Raw genomic sequence first — 20113 nt, 5'->3', positions numbered from 1 at the left:
GGCTCATGATGTGCATGAGCACGGCAACAGTGGCTAATAAGGATGGCAGTGTGAACACCTGGAGATGATCTGATGATAAATGCGACAGGCGCTTTGATTACTTTGCCCATTAGGATGCACAAACATTAAACCAATCCTTGTTTGTGCCTAAAATCTGAGAATGTATCTCAGTCCTAACTCTAACCCGACTATAGTATTACAGAAATGATAGAATTCAAACACTTTAAGAACTCTGAGTGAGTTTTCAGACATGCACATCCATTCTGCACGGAGTCTATTTCAGGAAGTGAATTGCACGAGCTAATAGATGACGAGTATCTATCCCACTGGAAGATTTCCTAACAAGAAAAAAGGGGCAATTTGCGGTAATAGCTAAACATCCGTCCTCTACGAGCATACATTTGGATATTTAAAACCAGAATTGAAATTTATAAGCATAAAAAATGCTTTTCCCCACAAATGAATTCAGTCCAAATCATCCAAGAAGTCTCAAAGGACGACGGTAAAGCGAGCTGTTTTTCTGACATGTCATGAATAAAAAAGGCCTGTGGGCTCTTAACGGCCTGTGGCCTACTGCAAAAACAGAAAGCTCAGCGCTCGTTTTCCCCCAGTGCTCCAGTAATAGGCCAGTGGAAATAAATGTAATCACTGCACTTTGTTCTCCCCAGTGATATCATTTCTTCTTATTACTTTTCACCCCTCCGCCTCTCAGGCCACCATCAGAATCTCATTTGATCGTATTTACATTCGCTCTGGCTTCAAACCCCGGTGATGCTAAAAAGCAATTACTACTTCAAGTTGCCGTCTGCCAAAGAGAGCCAGACAAGATGTCCTTGCCAAACTGCAGAGGATTCCTACCCGGTCTGCGGCTGACATTTAAGCTCTTGTCTCCTCCTGTAAGCATGGTTCACTACATTTAAAAGCAAAGAACTGATTATGACAAACATGGCCTTTAAAGGAGGCCTCTGACCAGGGACAATCCCAACAAAGTAACACAGTTTAATACCAGAGCCGCTCAAAGCCAAACAACACAGAGATACGCCATTTATCAAATTATAACATTATCTGAAATCTCACTGAAAGTCAAACCTGTAAATTCTAATGAAAGGACGAACCTGTAACAGCCTCACAAATTATACACATCATGTTCACTTTACTCCCCATTGAGAGGACTCTTCAGCCTGGATGATGTCATTGTGATGTCATCAGGTTGATCTCAGATTGCATTTAGCTGCACCAAGGAGGGAAGGTGTAACGAGACACTACTGAGTCGCATTATTGGAAGTGTTTTTGGAGGTTGAGCCATACGAGGGAATAAAGGTCAGTGTATCTAAAGCTTCTGCTGCTTTTTAATAATTCACTCATGTAGGGCTGCATGATTAATAAAAATGATTATAATCTTGATTCAAGCTCTGCAATCTCAGGATGACGGGTTGCAGGATATATCTACATAAAGAGAAAAAGCTTTTTAGAAGTGAAAAAAAACAAATGTCAGAGTTGTGGAAACGCAGCGATGGTTAAGAAGAACAAATACATTTATCCACCTCCAGTTGTGATGAAAGCACTGGTCTAACACGCACAGCTGCAGCCTGCAGGCCAGAACTTATGAAGTAATACCTTATTAACTAAGTAATAACTGTTAAATGTTGATCAACAGTTGAGTCATGAATGCGTAAATCTGAACTATGGAATCAAACATCAGTATTATCTTGCAGCAGGATCTCACCTGCTGGAGTTTACAGATGCACAACAATAGATTCAACATTGTGAAAGCAGTTTCCCTCCATAACTGGACAAGTGAGCTGTTAATACACAGCACAGCAGTTGGAGTTTTTTTAATCATTTTTAAAAAAAAAAATACAAACAGGAAATCATTTTTCAAAAAAGTCTTCTAAGAGCAGCAACACACTGAGCTGATTATTCTTGGTGCTGTGTGTCACTAGGAGCTAATGATTGTGCTTGTGCTGCATATAAAGACATTAATGGACTGAAATAAAACTATCTAAAAATTGTGGGAAAAGTTGTGAATGGAAAAAAAAAATTAAAATAAATAGTTGGAGTGCCCCTTTAAATCCCCACACCGTAGCGGTTCCTATGTATTCATCTACAGGTATCAGAGTGACCAGTGACATTGTGTTGTTCTCTCCAGTAACTGACTCATTTCATCATTTCTTCAAGTTACATTTCAATTAATACAACCATACCAGCAAACCATAAAAACATGATGATGTAACCCTTTGTAACTGCTAGTGGCTGATGCAACTCGTGCTGCTACAAAGGACGCAACCAAAAATTGGAAAAAAAACCTTAATTCTATTTCCCTTAATGCAATGTGTGGTTGTCCATACCATTAAATGTAAACTCTTAAGCAACCCTGCTCTCCATTGATTGTGTTGCTTTGCAAATGGAGATTCAATTACGCTGTTCTTCCAAGTGAGCGCAGAGCAAACGACATAGAAATATCAATAGTAGGCTGCTCGAGGGACAGATGCAGTGGAGGATAAGCGAGAAAGCCGGACCTCCCTCTCTGTGCACTCTTTGTTAAATTACCCAAGGTTAGTGCGGCGTACTAAAGACGGCTAAAGCAATTAGTTTTCCACCAGTTGGTCAATGGTCAGAGTCTGCAGGCAGGGGAACCGTTGTGTATACAGCGCTGCTTTAAACCAGATGGCAGCAAACAAGACTCACGTCTGAGCATGAGCAGTCATGCTCAATACTACTACTAGCATTAATGTGTTGTGTGAAATAACAGTTTTCTCATCTATGCTTTGAGATTTGGTGAATACTCACATCTAAAGCCTTCAGAGCTATATGTACTTGTTACAGTGCAGGTTTGGATAAAAGAGCAAAACTCCATCTTTATCATCACCAGAAGAGTAATAAAAGAGGCTCCTCCAATCAATGCTGCTTTTACAATAAGTGCAGCAGTGTATTTTGTAGCACTTTATGTTCCTTAAGCAGAAGCAGCTCATGGGGATTAGAAGAAATGACACGGGTTTAAGGTTTTATACTTTAGATTTTATGTAATCCATTATGCCTCTTAATTCTTGTCAGGATATTTGTCTTATTTTTTTACTTGTGCTTTTTTACTTTTCTTGAATGAGACAAGTGTTTCTCTATTCCTGTCCTCCCCTGTGGCGGGTAGAGGCAGAACAAAATGTGGAACATTCCAGATGCCACTGAAGTGCAACAAAAATGTCTAAAAATGATTTTCGAAAACCTTTTTGTCTGCAATTACCATTCTGCTTTCCATAGAGCCCTGAGGGCTACTCATTACTCAAGGACTTAAGGTAGTGATGGGCTACATTAATTTATTCCACACAGTCTGCGTATGCGGCGTGCATCTATTCACCGTGGATGCTGCGACTCTTCTACAGAGAATCACTGGTGACATTTAGTGACTGTGGTTTTACTTCCTGGTGTTTCTCAACCACATGTTCGGGTTCTGTTTACCGACTGAATAACCACCTGGTGCACAAATATCTCTGTGTTTATTCCAACTAGATTTGACAACTCCAATTATTGATTTTGCATTAATTAGGCATTATTCCAAATTCATATTGCTGCAAAAACCTTGATAGAGTTTGTAAATAAGTGCCATTGCCTATTAATCATGTTAAAATGTTCATTACATAAAAAAAACACTCCATTTCCACTCACACTGGTGCCGGAGCGAATGCTTGACTTGCTAGCGGTTGACGTTAAAAGCTTTCTAGTGTTGGGAGGTGATTTCTCTAACTTTGCAGGGGATCTTTGACTTGCAGAGCGGATATGGATTTCACATGCCCTGAGCACAGAGAGGCTGACGAAAAAGAGATGACTCTTATCTCAGTGTGTGTCCCTCTGCTGAGAATCTGACATTAAACTGCCATTCTCAAAGACCGAGGGAAGCTCTTCTTACTTATAGCAGCCATGCAATTAGTCTCTGGAGACAAACTTCTAACTATGCTTTTTATGAAAGCTTATTGGCTAATAAATGTGTTATAAATGATGTGGTGATTTCATCAATTAGCCAGTCAACAGTAAAAATATCCAGCAGTAGTTTTCAGCATTGTTTCATATCATTGTTCTCCATTTGAATCCTTATTACTAAAGGCTGCAAATAACTATTATTTTTATTATCAATTAATCTGCCAAATATTTTTTTCAATTAAAAGTCAGATAATAGTGAAAGATGACCTTTATACTTTCTGAAGTTGGTCTTCAAATGTCTCAATTTTTCCAATTCTGTCTCAAGACAAAGAAGACGACAAATCCCTGGAACCTCTAACAAACTCTGGAACCAGTAAACGTTACTACAACAATCATCTAATGATCAAAATAGTCAGTCAACTCTACCTTACTGCACCTCTTAGTTAATTGGCACGTCAGTCATACTACACACATTTTACTTCAAAAATATTTTTGCAATTTTAAATAATTTGAGTTAATAAAATAATAAAAAAAATAATAAAAAAAAGTTTTAAAATGTTTTAATAATTATATAATGTATTGATTTGCTTTTTCGTGTGAGGTGAATATATTCTTCCATTTTCTGACCGCGTTTCCCATGATGCTTTGAGTGTTGCAAACAAAAGGTATAATTGCCGCCACAAAGACGACGAGCCGTCTCCATGGCGAGACAGCTGTAGGCGTTAAGTGAATCTGCGTGTGTACAGTCACGGATGTTTGCACTATAGCAACCGATGAACGGACACCGATGACCTCAATCACTTTTCAATCTGATGAAATCACGTAAACTTAATGATTATCATTTTTATAACTGAGCTTTATTATAACAAAGTACTGGAAAAGAACACAAGTTAAAAGGTATGTCTTCTCCGTAATGGACTTAATTAAAAGTAAAAAGATCAGCCGTTTGCTTTGTTCAGTCTTTTGAATACAAAGACTCATGGTTCATGGTTGTACAACATATACTCATTCAGATTATAATTAAATAAAGGGAACATTTATTAGATCTGTACTCCTTTGCCTCCGATGTGCAGGTAGAGGTCTGTACTTGTTTTCTGCCAGTGTAACACACAGCATGTGTCAAATGTGATGGCCAGAGGAAATCTCTTTATAACACACTTCAAAGTACTTATAGAAAGACGAGGAAGCATGACTGCCATCATGACTGCACACTGGTTACCGCTAAGCATCCAATTAACAAGAGAATCTCTTCAGACAGCATTCATCTGGACGGCATTTCATGTCATAAACTATAAGAGGAGACACCGGCGGCTGACGTGAGACGTTCCCAAACAGGCAGCAGCTTCGGGCCGGTGCACGCCATATTCTTTCATAACCACTATTAATTCAATCTAACACTAGTGCAGCTTAAGAAGACAAACAAAACAGCAACAAAAGCAACATTTTCCCGGGATGCTGTGTGGGCACAAGCTGCAGCAAATCAGCAAAGATCCAACATGGCCCACAAGGTTGAGATGAGTACATGTTGGTTTACATGAGAGGGTTGAGTAAGCCGCAGCGGTGCTGACCCCGGAGAACTCTGAGATTGTATCAAAAGCCAAAATGAGTTTCAAAAGAGAAAATTTCAAGCATAAAAAGAAGGCAGTAGGAGGATGCCTCAGGCACAAGAGGAACTGACGTGTTATATAGCAACTACCCGCCAAGACAAAGCAATGCAGAGCACGATGGAATATTCATATTCTAAATGCTTTAGCAGGTCACAAGCCAGGCTGTCAGGACCTATAAGTCAACAGACAACCGGTTAAATAGCCAAACTCTGTACTCATTAAAACACAGTAACTAATGCATTAGTCAGTGATGTACAAAGCCAAAAAAAAGTTGTTGTGAACAACCAGCGGAAGGTTGGAGGGGGAACACATACCAGGTGTTTCATCATCTTCCAGCTAAGAAACTCGGAGGAAATAGCAGCAGCTGTCTGCTATCATCAAAACATGGCTACCTCATTTTCCTGTCCAGAAGTCTATCTTGAAAAATGCCGAAGCCCATCACTGCACGCTGTAAACTAATGCCTGATGTCTCTGCCGTGCCGGTGACAGGCTTTAAATGTATTTTCATATTACCCTCCGTTTCACAGTGGCCACGACTGTCGAGAGGCTGGTTCTGATCATTTGTCAATCCAGGTTGATGCTTACAGTGAGTAATGTTATATGAGAAACATGGCTCATGTGACTAGTGAGCGAACAGACTGTCAAAAACAGATAGACCATAAAACAGGGAAGCGGTCAAGAAGGTGCCTTTGAGGAGTAAAGCAAAGCTGGGAGCTTTCTAAAATATTAAAAATGCATGTGTAGCATTTTAAAGCATCCATGTACCATTGTCTAATTTATTGCTGTGCTTTGTGTGGGACCATAATAAAACCATGGTGGAAACGACTGGTAGCCTCCATCTCACACTGCCAGTGATCTTTCTGAAACTACAATCCTCATCAATAGTGTTGCTTGTGTCCCTGCCCCCCCCCCTCCCCACCCCCTCCTCTCACTGTTATGTTATTCTCACCAAAGTTTCCATAGCATCGCACCTCAACCTCTCTCTGGCCACATGAACCAACAGCTTTTTCACAAGACTTTTTAGTTTTGCTAATTTGTGTTTGTAATTTATTGGGAAGCATTATTGATATACATTCAAAACATATGATAAGAAAGATCTATGCTCCTCACCATTGGAAAGTTACATAACTGGCAGGTTTTCATTACTCTCTTGATCTGATGTTCTTCCTGTTGAAACAGGATGTCTGAATAGTGATAGTGCTACTGGTTGAACCTTTTATGGATGCCTCAGTGTGCAGTATGAGGTTAAGTTTAAAGATATTTTTTTCTTCTTCCATAGGGAGTAGGAGTATAACAGGAAGTTCCCAGGGGGAACTTTAAAACACCACCAACACTGAAACAGTAGCTAATAGTGTAAACCATGGTTTAGAGGTCAGGAAGATCTTAATTGTTCTTGGTACATATACATATACTGTATATGTCTCAGAGGTATTGTGATAATGATGTTTTGCTTTTATAATGCAACAGTCCATAAAGCACCTTTATAAAATACTATATCAACATGATCATACTTTACACATGGATGTCCAGTTAGCTGATGATCATCACTACGTCTCTTCTGTCTCATCAAGTCAATGAAAAATTTCATCCAATTTAAAATATGATTGCGCTCAACCACCATCACCAATTAATTGATTAAAAGAGGAGTCTGGAATATATTACCGCCTCTAAATTTAAAAATTATATACCAAAATATTTTAAGCAATCAAAGCCTCCTGTATTATTTGAAATGTGAGTTCTTGAGTGTAGTATTTAAAAGCCCAACCACCACAGGCCCATACATTATCATTGATGTTTGTATGTATGCACTGTCAGAACATTTAGCTCTGATTTACAACAGTCCCATGTCATTGCCGTAGCAACAACTGTAAAAGGTCACATCTGGAAAGCAGTCCACAGTGTGATTTGTTGGGCCAGTCGGTTTGGTTATCTTTCAGATTTCCTCATTCTAAGCTGACTTGTTTGACTGGTTTCATCTGACTCTGTCTCTGGGAGGAAATTATGTGAAACTACCCTCATGAAAATTGAAAAGTTTGAACTGAAAAAGAAACTTTTCTAAGGAGGAAATGTACTTTTCCCAATGTACAAGATTTTGATCAGGAGCCAAATTTAGGTCAGTCAGTCTACCAGTAAAATGGCAGTGTGGCGCTCACTCCGAGGCTTTCACTCTGTGGGCTAATCCATGTGTGACAAATACTGTTCTGTGAGCAATATTTTAGCTACGATTAGACTGAGTTAGTCCAGTAATTATTTGCAGATCAGATTGGAGTTTTCAAAGCAGCTTGATGCTAAGACATTGTGCTCATTCATGTTTAAATTGTGTGGTGTTTGCACATGTCTAATGTGTGTTTAAGCTGCAGTTGATAATCTGTGAGTGACAAAATATATTTGCAGGTGAATAATTTAGTAAATCTCGAGGCATATTAGAGGCTTTTTTCACACTCTGCACTTGTTGAGCAAAGCAGTTTCTCCAAGTAATTTATACATGATTGTGTTATCTATGGTGTGCTATCAGGCACACAGGAATCCATTTTTCAGTCTATGTAACAGTTGAAGAAACACAAGTAGTAATATTCAAATGTAGTATTTTTTAACCAGTATTGTGTACGTTCCAAACAAATCTGGTAATATATGTTTACTTGCTAAATGAATCATGAACAAAATGTGTTGAAAATGTAAAATCACCCACACGCTGTGTCATCTGTAAAGATGTAAAGGCAAGAAGAGAAGAGAAGAATATTCCCACCTCACATAACAGCTTTCTGCCTGTGATGCTTCTTTCTGATTGTTCTTGGCATCTCTCTGGGCATCAACCTGCTGTTAAAAGGTTTGTGAGCCTACAGCGCTGGAAAAATGCAAGTACAGCAAGGCGAAACATCACGCAGGCAAGGTGACACAGAGCTGGCCTGTTTTCTGTTGAACAGTGACGTTCTGGTTGGTAAAGCTGCTGCTGTGCTCTGGTTACTGCCTTCAGATGGACGCTGGATTCATGTCTTGTTGTTGGGAAGATAAAAGCAGCACGATGCTCCCCAGTAGGCCTGTATTACAACCAGTAACAAATCATTCATAACTCATTTACGATTGTAAATACATCATTCAGGGCTGTAACTGACCGTTGGTTTTATTATGGATTCATCTGCCGGTTCTTTCAATTAATCAATTTATTGTTTTGTCTATAAAACGTGCCTATTTCCCAGAGCTGAAGGAGACATATCCAAATTGCTTATTTTATCTGACCAACAGTCCAGAACCCAGAGATTATGAAGATTAAAGCAGAGAACAGTCACCTTGAGAAGCTGGTACCAGTGACTCTTCTGATCGATTATCAGGATAATTGATTAATGGTGTAAGATATCGGGGACAACAATGTTCACTCACCCAATAACATGATTATCATGAACAAATCACTATATGTCTGCCACTGATATTACTATCGAACCCCCTCCCTCGCCCTCTCTGCAGCACCTCTGTATGTCAACCAACGGTCACAAACGGTGTGGTCCAATGACTAACATGCGGCCACCAGCGAGGCCCAGAGGTCCTCCAGGCAGGACGGGACACAGTGAGCTGAGACTGTTACCCGGCAGTCCATTCATCACAACTTGTCCTTCAGCACTGTTCTGTCCCAGTAGGTCTGCTGCTGCACCATGGATCAACAGAGGACATGTTTGAACAGCTAACCCAAGGCCATGAGAGTGGGTACAGCAGCAGCAGCACAGAACCATCAGGGTTGGCATATCAGCAGCCATACATCAGGTGTCCAAGAAAAATACCTGTGATCTATGTATCGAGCAGGGTTTTCTACAACTACTGGCTGTTGAATGGAGCCAGCTCACGTTGCTGGGTTACCATCCTGACTGTGTTCTTAGTTAAATGAAATCCTGACCTTCACACTTTGTATCTACGCTTTCTGATTTACTACACTCCATATTGGCCTTAATGTAACAAGCCAAGAATAACAGACACCTGCAAATGCTCACATCAACCAGGTTACAGCTTATTTGGTGAAGAAAAGATTGTACAATGAAAACAGAAGGTGTTGAAAGGTGCAGCGTGACACTCATTTACATCGGTGAGAGATTCACTAGGAGACTCCAGTCATTCAAAAGGCCATTTACTGGAGATCGGCTGACATAGATTCCAGCCATGACCCATACATCAAGAGGACATGTTTTTCGATAACAATATTGAATTCTCTCCGAGTTGATAAGCGATGAGGTCTCGCCTTTCACTTGACTCTGATTCTATAGAGCTTCACACCCAGATGCTATCAAAATGCCCAGCAATGTGATATAAATAAAAGTCTGTGTGTGGGATTCCTGATTACTACGTGTGTGTGCACGCCGGCACAGTCGCGCACACACAGTAGGCCTTATGGCTGCTTGGAGGATTGCTAAATAGGATGCTATCATAAAGCAGCCTTGTAAAAAGCTCATCTGGTGCTCACCATCTGTAAAACACAGATATGAAGAAGTTCATGGAGCCTGCACAACCTGACACCTCTAAATGTGGAGTATATTGCGCTGCTGATGTGTCGCCAGCGTTTGCTCTGCAGCAAAGGCCAAATGAATGTGAGGAACACACATTAGCGCCGCCGTGTTCTGCTCCTACTGATGCTTGAGAGTAATTGCACCACAGTACAAGTGTAATTAATTACAATTTGCAGCAATAAAAATGTGTTTATTTAGAGCACATGTATGAATCTTCAAAGATTACATCAATGAAGATGATGTTCAATTAACAGCTCTGAATATTTAAGCACAGTTTTACTGTTGTGTGTCTGTAAAGAAACAAGTTATCACCCACAGAGAGATGGAAAAATCTACATGCTTGTTCTTTCTATTCACACTACTCCTCTATTATTTATGATGTAGGAATATTCCACCGATATTTACATTTCAATATATTTTGCTTGTGCTGTCTGGCTTTTGTTTTGACCCGTGCAGCACATAATATCACTATTATGATAGTGTCACTGCTGCACTTAAACAATATGGACTAAATGCCTAAAATGAATAAATATTGAATGAAATATGAACACAGATGTCTATTAATCTCATCAGTGAGACAATACACCTCAGTCCTCTCTGCTATCATTATACAGTAGAGTGAATCCTCTGCCCACCATCTTTAAATCCCAAGTGTTTCTCACCCTCAGGGAGTTCTTTCACAAGTACTGAAAAACAAAAAAAACAAGAAAATCCTGGAAAGAAGAAAGCTGTGTCCACATGCAAAGAGTTGCAGTCTAGACAGGACTGTGGAATGAAGACGTGTGGCTCTAAGAGACTGATTGAATCTCCCGACGGAGATGGATGAACGCTATCTGCAGCTTTGTTACATGATTTAGCAGTGTGACTGAGAGGGCCTTCTCACCCTCTTCTGATTGCCGTCCCCTCAGATTAAGTAGGATGGAAGCTGCAGCGTTCATCCGGGACAGATTAGACCATCATGACTCAAGCATTTTCTGAGGAGTTTTAATTAACAACCTGCATCAAACACACCGATTCTCAGGAAACGGCAAAGTTGAGGGTGAAGGAGCAAAAAGGAGCACATCAGTGAAATGTCAGTATCTGCTGCTGTTTGTGATTATTATAAATCATTACTAGTGAGGTGGCTGAACTGAAATATAGCTGCAGCTCGTTCTCATTATCAATGAATCTGCAGATTTTCTTCTTTCTTGATTGATTGATTTATCATTTGTTCTATAAAATTGCAGAAAATGGTGAAAAATGTCCATCAACATTTCTGGAGGCCAAAGTGACGTCTTTAAATATTATTTAATGTGTTACTTCGACTGAAATCTCCAGCTGTTGACTTCTTTCTTTTCTTTTTCTTATTTAATTTGCAGTGATAGAAGCAGTGAATGTTCACATTTGAGAAGCTGGAATGTTTATTGTTCTTGCTTAATACATGACTTCATAATGAATCTATTACTATTAATAGCTCCCAATTAAAGTCTGTCAATTAACTAATAAATGAATCAACTTATCACAAAACCACGAGCAACATGTTTCACATTATACATATTTATGTGCTACTAACTAAAACTATTAATGTTTGTATATGATATAACATCATAATAATATGTATTATAATTGAAGCGTTGTTATTTCTGACCTGATATCAGACACCCTGAATATGTCAGATCCAAATGAGATGCAGCAGCTGGAGGAAGTTGAATGTAAGCACCATCCAGCCACGTAGCGGACGGGAGGAGCCAATGAGCTGCAGGCCTGATTGCCGACTACATTAAGCCTCTTAGGCAGCAGGTTGATGAATCCACTCGTTGAAATGTGAAGGTAATAGTCTTGACATAGCAAAGACATAACTCACAGATTGTACCTGCACAGTCCCCCAGTGACAGCAATCCCAAGTAGGAGCTGGTCCAATATGAAAAAGGACTTTGCTTTTATTACCATCATCATTACTGTATATCATTTCTGAATGTACAGCCATTTGGTTTCATTTAAATGTAAATCTGGGCACTGAACTGCGCACGTTGTCACCCACGGCAGCCTGACTATGATGATTCATTCTGGGATCGGCAGGGAAAATATAAGAGCCCCTTTACTTTCTCTGAGGGAAAATAACAGATTTGACCTTTGTCTGTTTTCATGAAAGCCCTGTATACAGCAAAATAAAAAACCTTCAGGTTTTTTATTTTTTCTCTTGAAAACAAAAGTAGCTTCAATTTTGTGCATCCTTTGTACTCTACTGTTTTTTTTTGTTGTTGCCTAACCTGAAGAAAAGAACAGAAGGCTACAATCTGTAGCAGAGGGTCAAGGTTGAACTACAGCCGGGAGAGAAGTGCGGGTCCACATGTCGAGTGAGGTCGTAGCGACAGGCAGGGCATCGCATGCCATGTGGTGAAGGCATCTACAGGAAGATGTTTGCTGCTCCTCCATGGATGTATGTATGCACACAAAATGGAGAATCTCTCCGTTCACTAATCCCACAACATATTCCTGTAATCATATTTAGCATTAGGAAAACCTGCGCATGTTGAATTACTGGCAAATGAAGGAGGTGACTTCAACAATCCTCAATCAAATATCAGATAATCCCCTCCCTCATTATTTTTCTTTCTCTATACACAGCCGCTCCCTCGCTAAATCACACATCACATAAATTAATCAAGTCCCAAATAAATCAACAAGAGCCTCATCAAACGCCAGGTTTTAAGGGATATTACATATCAGTGCATCCATATGTATGTAGGCCGTCATTAGGAGATTCATACACGGAAACAGTTGATACTTCATCTATATAGAAGTCATTCATACTCAGGAAGCTGTAACTTGAAATATCTCTGATGTGTGGCTGTGTTTTATGACCAACACGATTTAAAAGCCTTTTAACGTTTCCCCGCGGGCCACGCCATGCTCGCTCGCCACCGTGTTACACAGGAGGAGCCCTCGTTCGTGACCCCTCGCGTGAGTCTCATTCCCAGCCGACGGGCCCCGCGAACATCACCATTGATCCTTAAGAGCTTAAATCTCGCTGAGTGCGAGCTAGCGCTGTCAAGTCCCGCCGTGCCGGGCTGCTGTGTTTCTCTGCTGTTTGGTTCATAGAGTCAACCTTGTGGGGAAATGTCCTTGTGACACCTGTCGTTACATTTGTGGCCTCTGAGACTGATGTGACACGCAGAGAAATGGCAACACGGAAGGCGTTGTGCTGTATGTGAGGAGCTGGAGACAGCAGCGAATGTCACTTTGATTCCTGCAGATGGAAGGGAAGCATTAAAGGTGCAATAACAGACTTTTAAGTGCATCTGTGCGAGTACAGTCCCAGCCTCTTTAAATGAGGCTAATTCCACACAGGAAGTGACAAAACAGCAGCGAACAACACAGACTGTTGCATCTTTTGCCTTTTTCAACTCTTTGATTATGATTTAATGTGTAAAAAGCATCACTGCAGAGTTCTGGCTGCACTTTACTGATGTCACCTTCAAGGATTCCCCCAATTTAAAACTCTGACATTCGTGCATACCTGCTTTTATCTACTGCTTACATCACTTGTTGTCAACCTGGGGGTCAGGCCTCCCAAATGGGTCACAAGAAAAATCAGAGATGTCGCAAGAAGATTGACTGGACAGGAAAGAAGAGAAACACGCTACATCTGTGTGTGTAAAATTTACCTTTTCAGCCCCGTAAAAAGTATTCTAATGAAACAACGTGGGTAGGAGAATCAATCTTTGGTTAAACTTCTTACACCTCATGAATACATACATGCACATGGTGGTGAATAGTAGGATTTATTTTACCAGCCAACAGGGTTGAAGAGCCGAAATACAAAGCTGCATCGCAGAATTTACTGTTTTCATTTGCTGTGTGTGAAACATAAAAACAGAGCGACTACTATGATGAGCTCACAATTTAGCCATGAAACAGAAACTAGATTTCACCAGTGCTTCTCACCAGATTCACCAGCACACTAACAGACCCGTGTCCAGTGACTGTGGTGAGCAATGGAGTTGTGATGCTGTGACCTCAATTGATTACAGCTCTCAGATCAGCAGCGTGGACCCCCATCCAGTGAGTCTAAATCACAATCAAATATCATCAACTATAACCTCCATTAATACCAGGCTGGTGTGTAGGCTGCTGTATCCTACTGGTGACACAAGCAGATGACTGAGAGGTAAACAGATCACTGTGGAGCCGTGTGCTTGTGTTGTAAAATAGATGGAAATGGGCGAGTTTCAGAGCTGTGTAGAGTCCCTACAATGAATATCTACATCCTTTCTATTTGTTCTTTGTTAAAAGATAAGAAATACAACATCAAACTGGGCCACAGAACGACCCCCACCCAGCACGGCCACTCCACATGAAGACATGTCTAAAACATGTTCTTCATCTTTCTGTCAAACACAGACACAGATGGCTTTAAATCACTTATCAAATGTTCCTGAAAAGCCCGGAACCCCACTGAAATTCAGCCCTCCCGCCCTTTCAAAAACCATTTTTAGGAGGGTCAGTGGTGCTTCTCGTATTTTGTGCTTGAATTCAACATGAACGCCTGTCCCTGCGCCCTGGTGGAGGGACCCCCCCCCTCTCCCCCCTCCCCGACCGACACTATATCCACTACATGACATGAGGGAGAGGATCGCTTTAAAATGAAGACAGACGTTCACAGGTTGAGTACAGTAACTCACAGAGAGAGAAATGCGTTGACATGCCTGTTGCTCAGGCTTTGCCTGCTGGATGCAGCGCGGTCATTAAACACTGCAACAACTGAAACTGTGAAAACCGGACAATTAACATCGATTTGAGCGGGATTCAACACCGGGATGTGAAAAAGAGAAACAGTGCGGGAACTTGACAGTGTAGCTGTGGCTTGATGAATCAATATCAAAGGCTGTGCTGCGCATTGAGACACACGAAGCTCAAACTGTGGCAATAAGTCCGAGGATGAAGCAAAAACACACCTTACAAATTTAAATATGCACACTGTTATATTTGCAAACCATCAAAAATATCAAACAGCTTCAAAAAACATGAAAGAAACGGGACAAGCGGTGCGTAACCACGAGGATGGCACAAAAAGAGGAAAAAGCCTTTAAAACCAGTGACACCCAAAGTAGCCGTGCATGCTCTTACCTTTGCAGATGACGGATACTGTGCAATAAACAAGGAGCAGGAGGCCCATCACGGAGAGGTAACGTCCTTTTGTCAGCGCACCCATACCGCCGCGGAGCTGTCCACGGGTCCGCTATAGGGCTGACGCTGCTCCGGATCCCCGCTGCTGCCTCCTCTCGCCTCCTCCGAGCTGGACAAGTTCCTCCTGTAAACCCTGGCAGGGAACAGTTTGGCGGTGTGGTGGAAGAAGAGAGAGGAGTGGATGGCTTACGGGCTGGACTGTTAATCGAAAGGGAAGAAGCATCTTCACTTCACTTTTGCTGTGCGTGTGTACGCAGCGGGTGAGACGTGCGCTCCGAGTTTACCCCCCTTCCCAGGCTTCATCATCCCGAAGCTGCTGCGTGCTAACCAATGGCAGAGAGAGAGAGAGGCGGAGAGGAGGAGACCAAGGGGTAGGCTACATGTAGGCCTAATCACTAAAACATCACTTCCATCTGTAATGCAGCAGTCACAAGTCCAACACTGCATCACTGTCACAGTCACACTGGAGAACACTGACCAGAGGAGGAGAGAAGATACAGGAAACTTAGTCAAATATCTAAACCTGCTGATAATTATCAAGAGACAGAGGAGTCAGAGTGAGAGATGATTCTTTCTTCTTCAGGCACAGAACATAGTGGCTCAGGAAGCTCCTGACTGCCAAACACATTTCTAAGAAATGTTGGCATCCTTCTTCTGTTACACAGTAATAATTAAAGACTACAAAACCCCATCTGGGGCCAAGAATAAGCCTGGAATTTGTTACTGTCACAAAAATCTTTTTAAAAAATCATAAGCACTTGGATAATTATTTAAAAAAAAAAAATCACATTCTTGGAAGTTGTCCTGCTGCAGTGCTGAATGAGCAACAGGGCAAGCAGGCAAAGCCAGACCCTCAGGGGCCTGAAGGCTGCAAGTTCACTGGGTGGCAATTAGTTTCTGGATTTTTGTTGCATTGCTAATTTGTTTGGTAATACTGTGCACACCACTAAAGCACCATATAAACTGAGATGATATGAGACACCAGCATTTTTAAATGATCTAGAGGACTCTTCTAGCTGGGGGGTGTTGAGTTAAAATCCAGTTTGAAGGACTTTACTGTTTCAGTTTATCTTTACATGATCAGTGTGTGCTTAATCAACTTACCACAAACTAATGACTAATTACTAGTCAGTAGGGGCCCAGAGCTCATTTTTGGTTATTATTTTTGGTGCAGAGATTTTGTCAAATAACCTCAACATATACAGTACTGTGCTCCCTACATGTTTAGATTCTTATCCGTTATGCAATACCATCAGGGAGGCGTCTGATCGCTCCCAGATGTATTCATGACATGACGATGACCCCGAGCATACAGCTAGAGTCATAAAGCAACAAGAAGAATGATGAGTCCTGCAGCAGATGGTCTCTGATCTCAACATCATGGAGTCAATCTGGGATTAACATGAAGAAGCACCTGAGATGTTCTAAATATGTTCTCTCTTCTTCGTTGGATCTGATGTTTCAGTGTCAAACTGCTGGACTCTTCATGTGGAGGACAGAAGACTTCAGCCAAGGTCAACTTGCTCTTTGCAGCTGGCAGTCCAGTCAAGTAGAGCCACTGGACTCTTCTCTTAATGGTTTCTGTTGCACACTGAAGTCTTTGTTTTCACGTCTGTCATCCACAGTTTCATTTGTCTACATTAATGACGCATGTGAAAGTTGAATAATTACAACAGAGAGCAGCTTATGGCACATTTCTCATGTGGCAAACATGCAATTATAACACATATGTGCAGTTACAAATAATTCCCTTGCAAGATGCATCAGATGTAATGTCTTTGTTTCATATTCATGGGAAGACTAAAGGCTGAATGTAGCCGCCTGTAAGGAAAGAAATACATATGAATGAATACATGTTGTGTCCAGCATTCTTCACGTTCCATGACAATAACTGCAAATAAACACTTTCAAAAAGCCACCACTTTATTTCTTGTTTATCTTTTTCTGTAATCAGAATGGCTTCAAATATCAATTTATAGATATAAATACACAAACTGAACACTGAGGCAGGTAACCTTCAGCACATCAGAACGCTCAGATTATAATATGTAGGTGCTTCCATGATAATAAATATATCTTAATTCATTTATCAAAGACAACTTACATTAACAGCAGCCATCCTGAGATGACTGGTGGTTGGCAGGAGGCCAACACTTAAATGTTGAGAATTAAGAGTAAAAACTTCAAGGTTTTCCTGCAAATTAAGTGTCTCATTTTTTAATTTTTTTTTTTTTTATACAAATCACACATCTTTATAACATCAATGTAATTTTACATTCATATTGGATACTAGTTACATCCTTGAATGGACAATCAGCCAAAAGAAAGAAATCAGATATTCAGAATGAAGTCTTTGAGCATGAAGGCCTGCATGTAGCCTTGATTCATCTGTGGACTGAATATTTCTGTATCAGAGGTATCAGAAGTGTCCCGATCATTATTGTTCTTCATCAAAAGCTGCAACTGCAGCGCAGAATCTCTCCAAGTTTGTGCTTTGCTTTGAGTACTCACAGCTATGCAGAGGTTTGCTAAAGCTATGCAGAGGTTTGCTAAAGCTATGCACGGGGCTCCAAATGAGTCAAATCAAGTAGATATCTTTCAACGTTACAGTCTTTTTAGTGCCAAAGTCCCTCTTTTTGTTACTATACTTCCACCGCAGCTCAACAGGGAAACACAAAGAGGGAAGCTCTTTTAGCATTAGAGCATGTAGCAGCATATTATTGCGTACATATAAGAGTCTTTTACAGGGTTCTTCTTTCTAAAACAAATCATCTGGAAACATGAAGGTGGAGACTGAGTTTTATTGTAATGTTAGATCAAATCTGCTAAAGACAGTAAGTAATACATATTTTAATAAAAAAATGTTTTTGTTATTGTTGGTTGTGTGTGTGTGTGTGTCTGTGTGTGTGTGTGTGTGTGTGTGTGGGTGCGTACACATTTCAGTTGTTACTTATAACATATATCATACATAATTACAGAAATGTGCACTGACTAATGAAAAAGTGCTGCCTGCAGTCTTCTCTCCACCCTGAGGAGGTATGTGTGTATGTGTGTATGTGTATGTACGTCCTGGTGGCCCCTGATTGGTTGTGAGATTGAGCAATTTTCCATTAGGTACCATTTACCCCCTGAAGGCAGGCAAAACGTACGCGTACTGTGGTGATGATTGTAAAGTGAAAGCAGCTGCTAAGTGGCCACCACTTTTAGAAACCAGTAACCTTGTCACTGGTCACCAGCAGCTGGCTCTCTGCTACCACTGGTCACTTCTGTGGGAAATCTAAGACTCATTGTTTCAAAAATGAATAAGAACTAGTGAAGTGCCTGTTTGGAACAGGCCCATTGCTTATTATTTCTTGAGAATCGCATATTGATATTAAACATGTTGTGTGTCCAAATGACACCACATTCAACAATGCACTTCCCTGAGTCCACAGCAACGCACCTGCCAAGTGTGAAGTAGACTGGATGAATGGTTCTCCAGACATACGAAGGGCATACATACATACATACAGACAGACAGACAGACATACATACATACATACAGACAGACAGACAGAGATTTCAGGTGGTGCATCACTGTAAACTGCATATGTGCCGATCGAGAAAGCTTGACAGCTGTTGCAACAGTAACTAAGGCGACTGCAGCTCAGAGTCGGTTCTGGAAGCTTCTGAACTCTGGAACAGGTGTGACAGATGTTTTCTAAAAATTCAACATATGATTTTAGACAACACATTAAGACAAATTTGATTTTATTACATGCCATAAAGGGAAAATGAAGGAATTATGATAGCATATTAGAGTCATTATAGATAAAAAAAAATTTTTTTAAATCATGGAGCCGGGGAATGGGCGTAATATTCCAAGAAAAAACTCAGAATTTCCAAGATTAAAGGCGCAAATTTACAAGAAAAAAACTCAGATATTATCTGAATTGAAGTGGTAAATTTAAGAGTAAAAACTCACAAATTTACATGAAAAAAACTTGAATATTCTCTGAGATTGTAAAGTCAAAAATTTGCAAGAAAAAATTGGGAAAAATAGGGGAAACGATGGAAGTTCTTGTCAAGGAACCACATTGCTTCACATTGCAAGGTTGGATCAACCTCATCACACCACAGACACCGATCGGTGTGTATTACGCCTGCAGTGAATGACTGGAAATACTGGTGATTTTAGCCCAGAATCACCACATTATCATAAGCATCCAGACTCTGAAGAGACATTGACGTAAATTGGGCCTATTCAGAAGAAAACAACAAACTGATGTGGATGAGCTGATAGCTTTTGTGCATCAGGAAGTACAACGCAATGGACAGATGCAAGGATGTTGCTGGTTACATCTATGGGCAATTCAAATGGGATCAGCAGGACACAATATGACAGATCATCAGAGGAATCGGTCCTCAAGGTGGAGCGCAGCGTCTTTGGCTCCAGCAGTACAACACTAAAGGGCCTAATGCCCTTTGGCACATGGACTCCTATGACAAATTAAAGCCATATGGTAGAGGGATTAATGGATGCATCAATGGTTTCAGTCGTTAGTATGAATATTACATCTGCTCAGAAATAGGAAGTAAAAGAAACACTAGTGAAATTTGTTTTCTCTCTCTCACACACACAAACACACACCCAACCCCTAAGTTACTGTTTCATAATATGGTCTCTTCTTTGCTTACAGTACATCATCCCTGGTGGGGGTAAGCTAGGTTCAAGCCAAATCTTAGTCAAACCAATCGTAGCCCACGGGCAAAGTCAAGCGCAGTGTTAAAGTACCCAACGGCCTGATCTATAAGTGAGTGGCAATAATACAATACCCAATACAGGCTACACATCACCTCAAGTGTAACAGTGGTTGTCCTGTGCAGAAAGAAGTGGATGAAGAGTTGTAAACGTGGAACACCCATAAGATTAGACCACAGGCCAGGCCACAGCTG

General features: G+C 40.8%; 1 protein-coding gene across 3 annotated transcripts in view; it reads right to left on the bottom strand.

The window, feature by feature from the left end:
* The window catches only part of unc5db (unc-5 netrin receptor Db), a 185807-nt gene extending 170369 nt beyond the window's left edge, over positions 1–15438 (bottom strand). For 2 of the 3 annotated variants that reach the window (XM_067601607.1, XM_067601612.1), the window contains exon 1: positions 15119–15432. In XM_067601607.1, the coding sequence (XP_067457708.1) occupies positions 15119–15203 (85 nt within the window). In that variant the 5' untranslated portion in view covers positions 15204–15432. Of the gene's footprint in view, positions 1–15118 lie in introns of all 3 variants that reach the window. The other variant, XM_067601621.1, reaches the window with a different exon arrangement.
* Positions 15439–20113: the final 4675 nt, after the last annotated feature.

Source organism: Thunnus thynnus, chromosome 2 (genome assembly GCF_963924715.1).
Source record: "Thunnus thynnus chromosome 2, fThuThy2.1, whole genome shotgun sequence".
Classification (NCBI taxonomy): domain Eukaryota; kingdom Metazoa; phylum Chordata; class Actinopteri; order Scombriformes; family Scombridae; genus Thunnus; species Thunnus thynnus.
The sequence above is the reverse complement of the archived record's forward strand: the minus strand, read 5'-3'. Positions and strand labels throughout refer to the sequence as shown.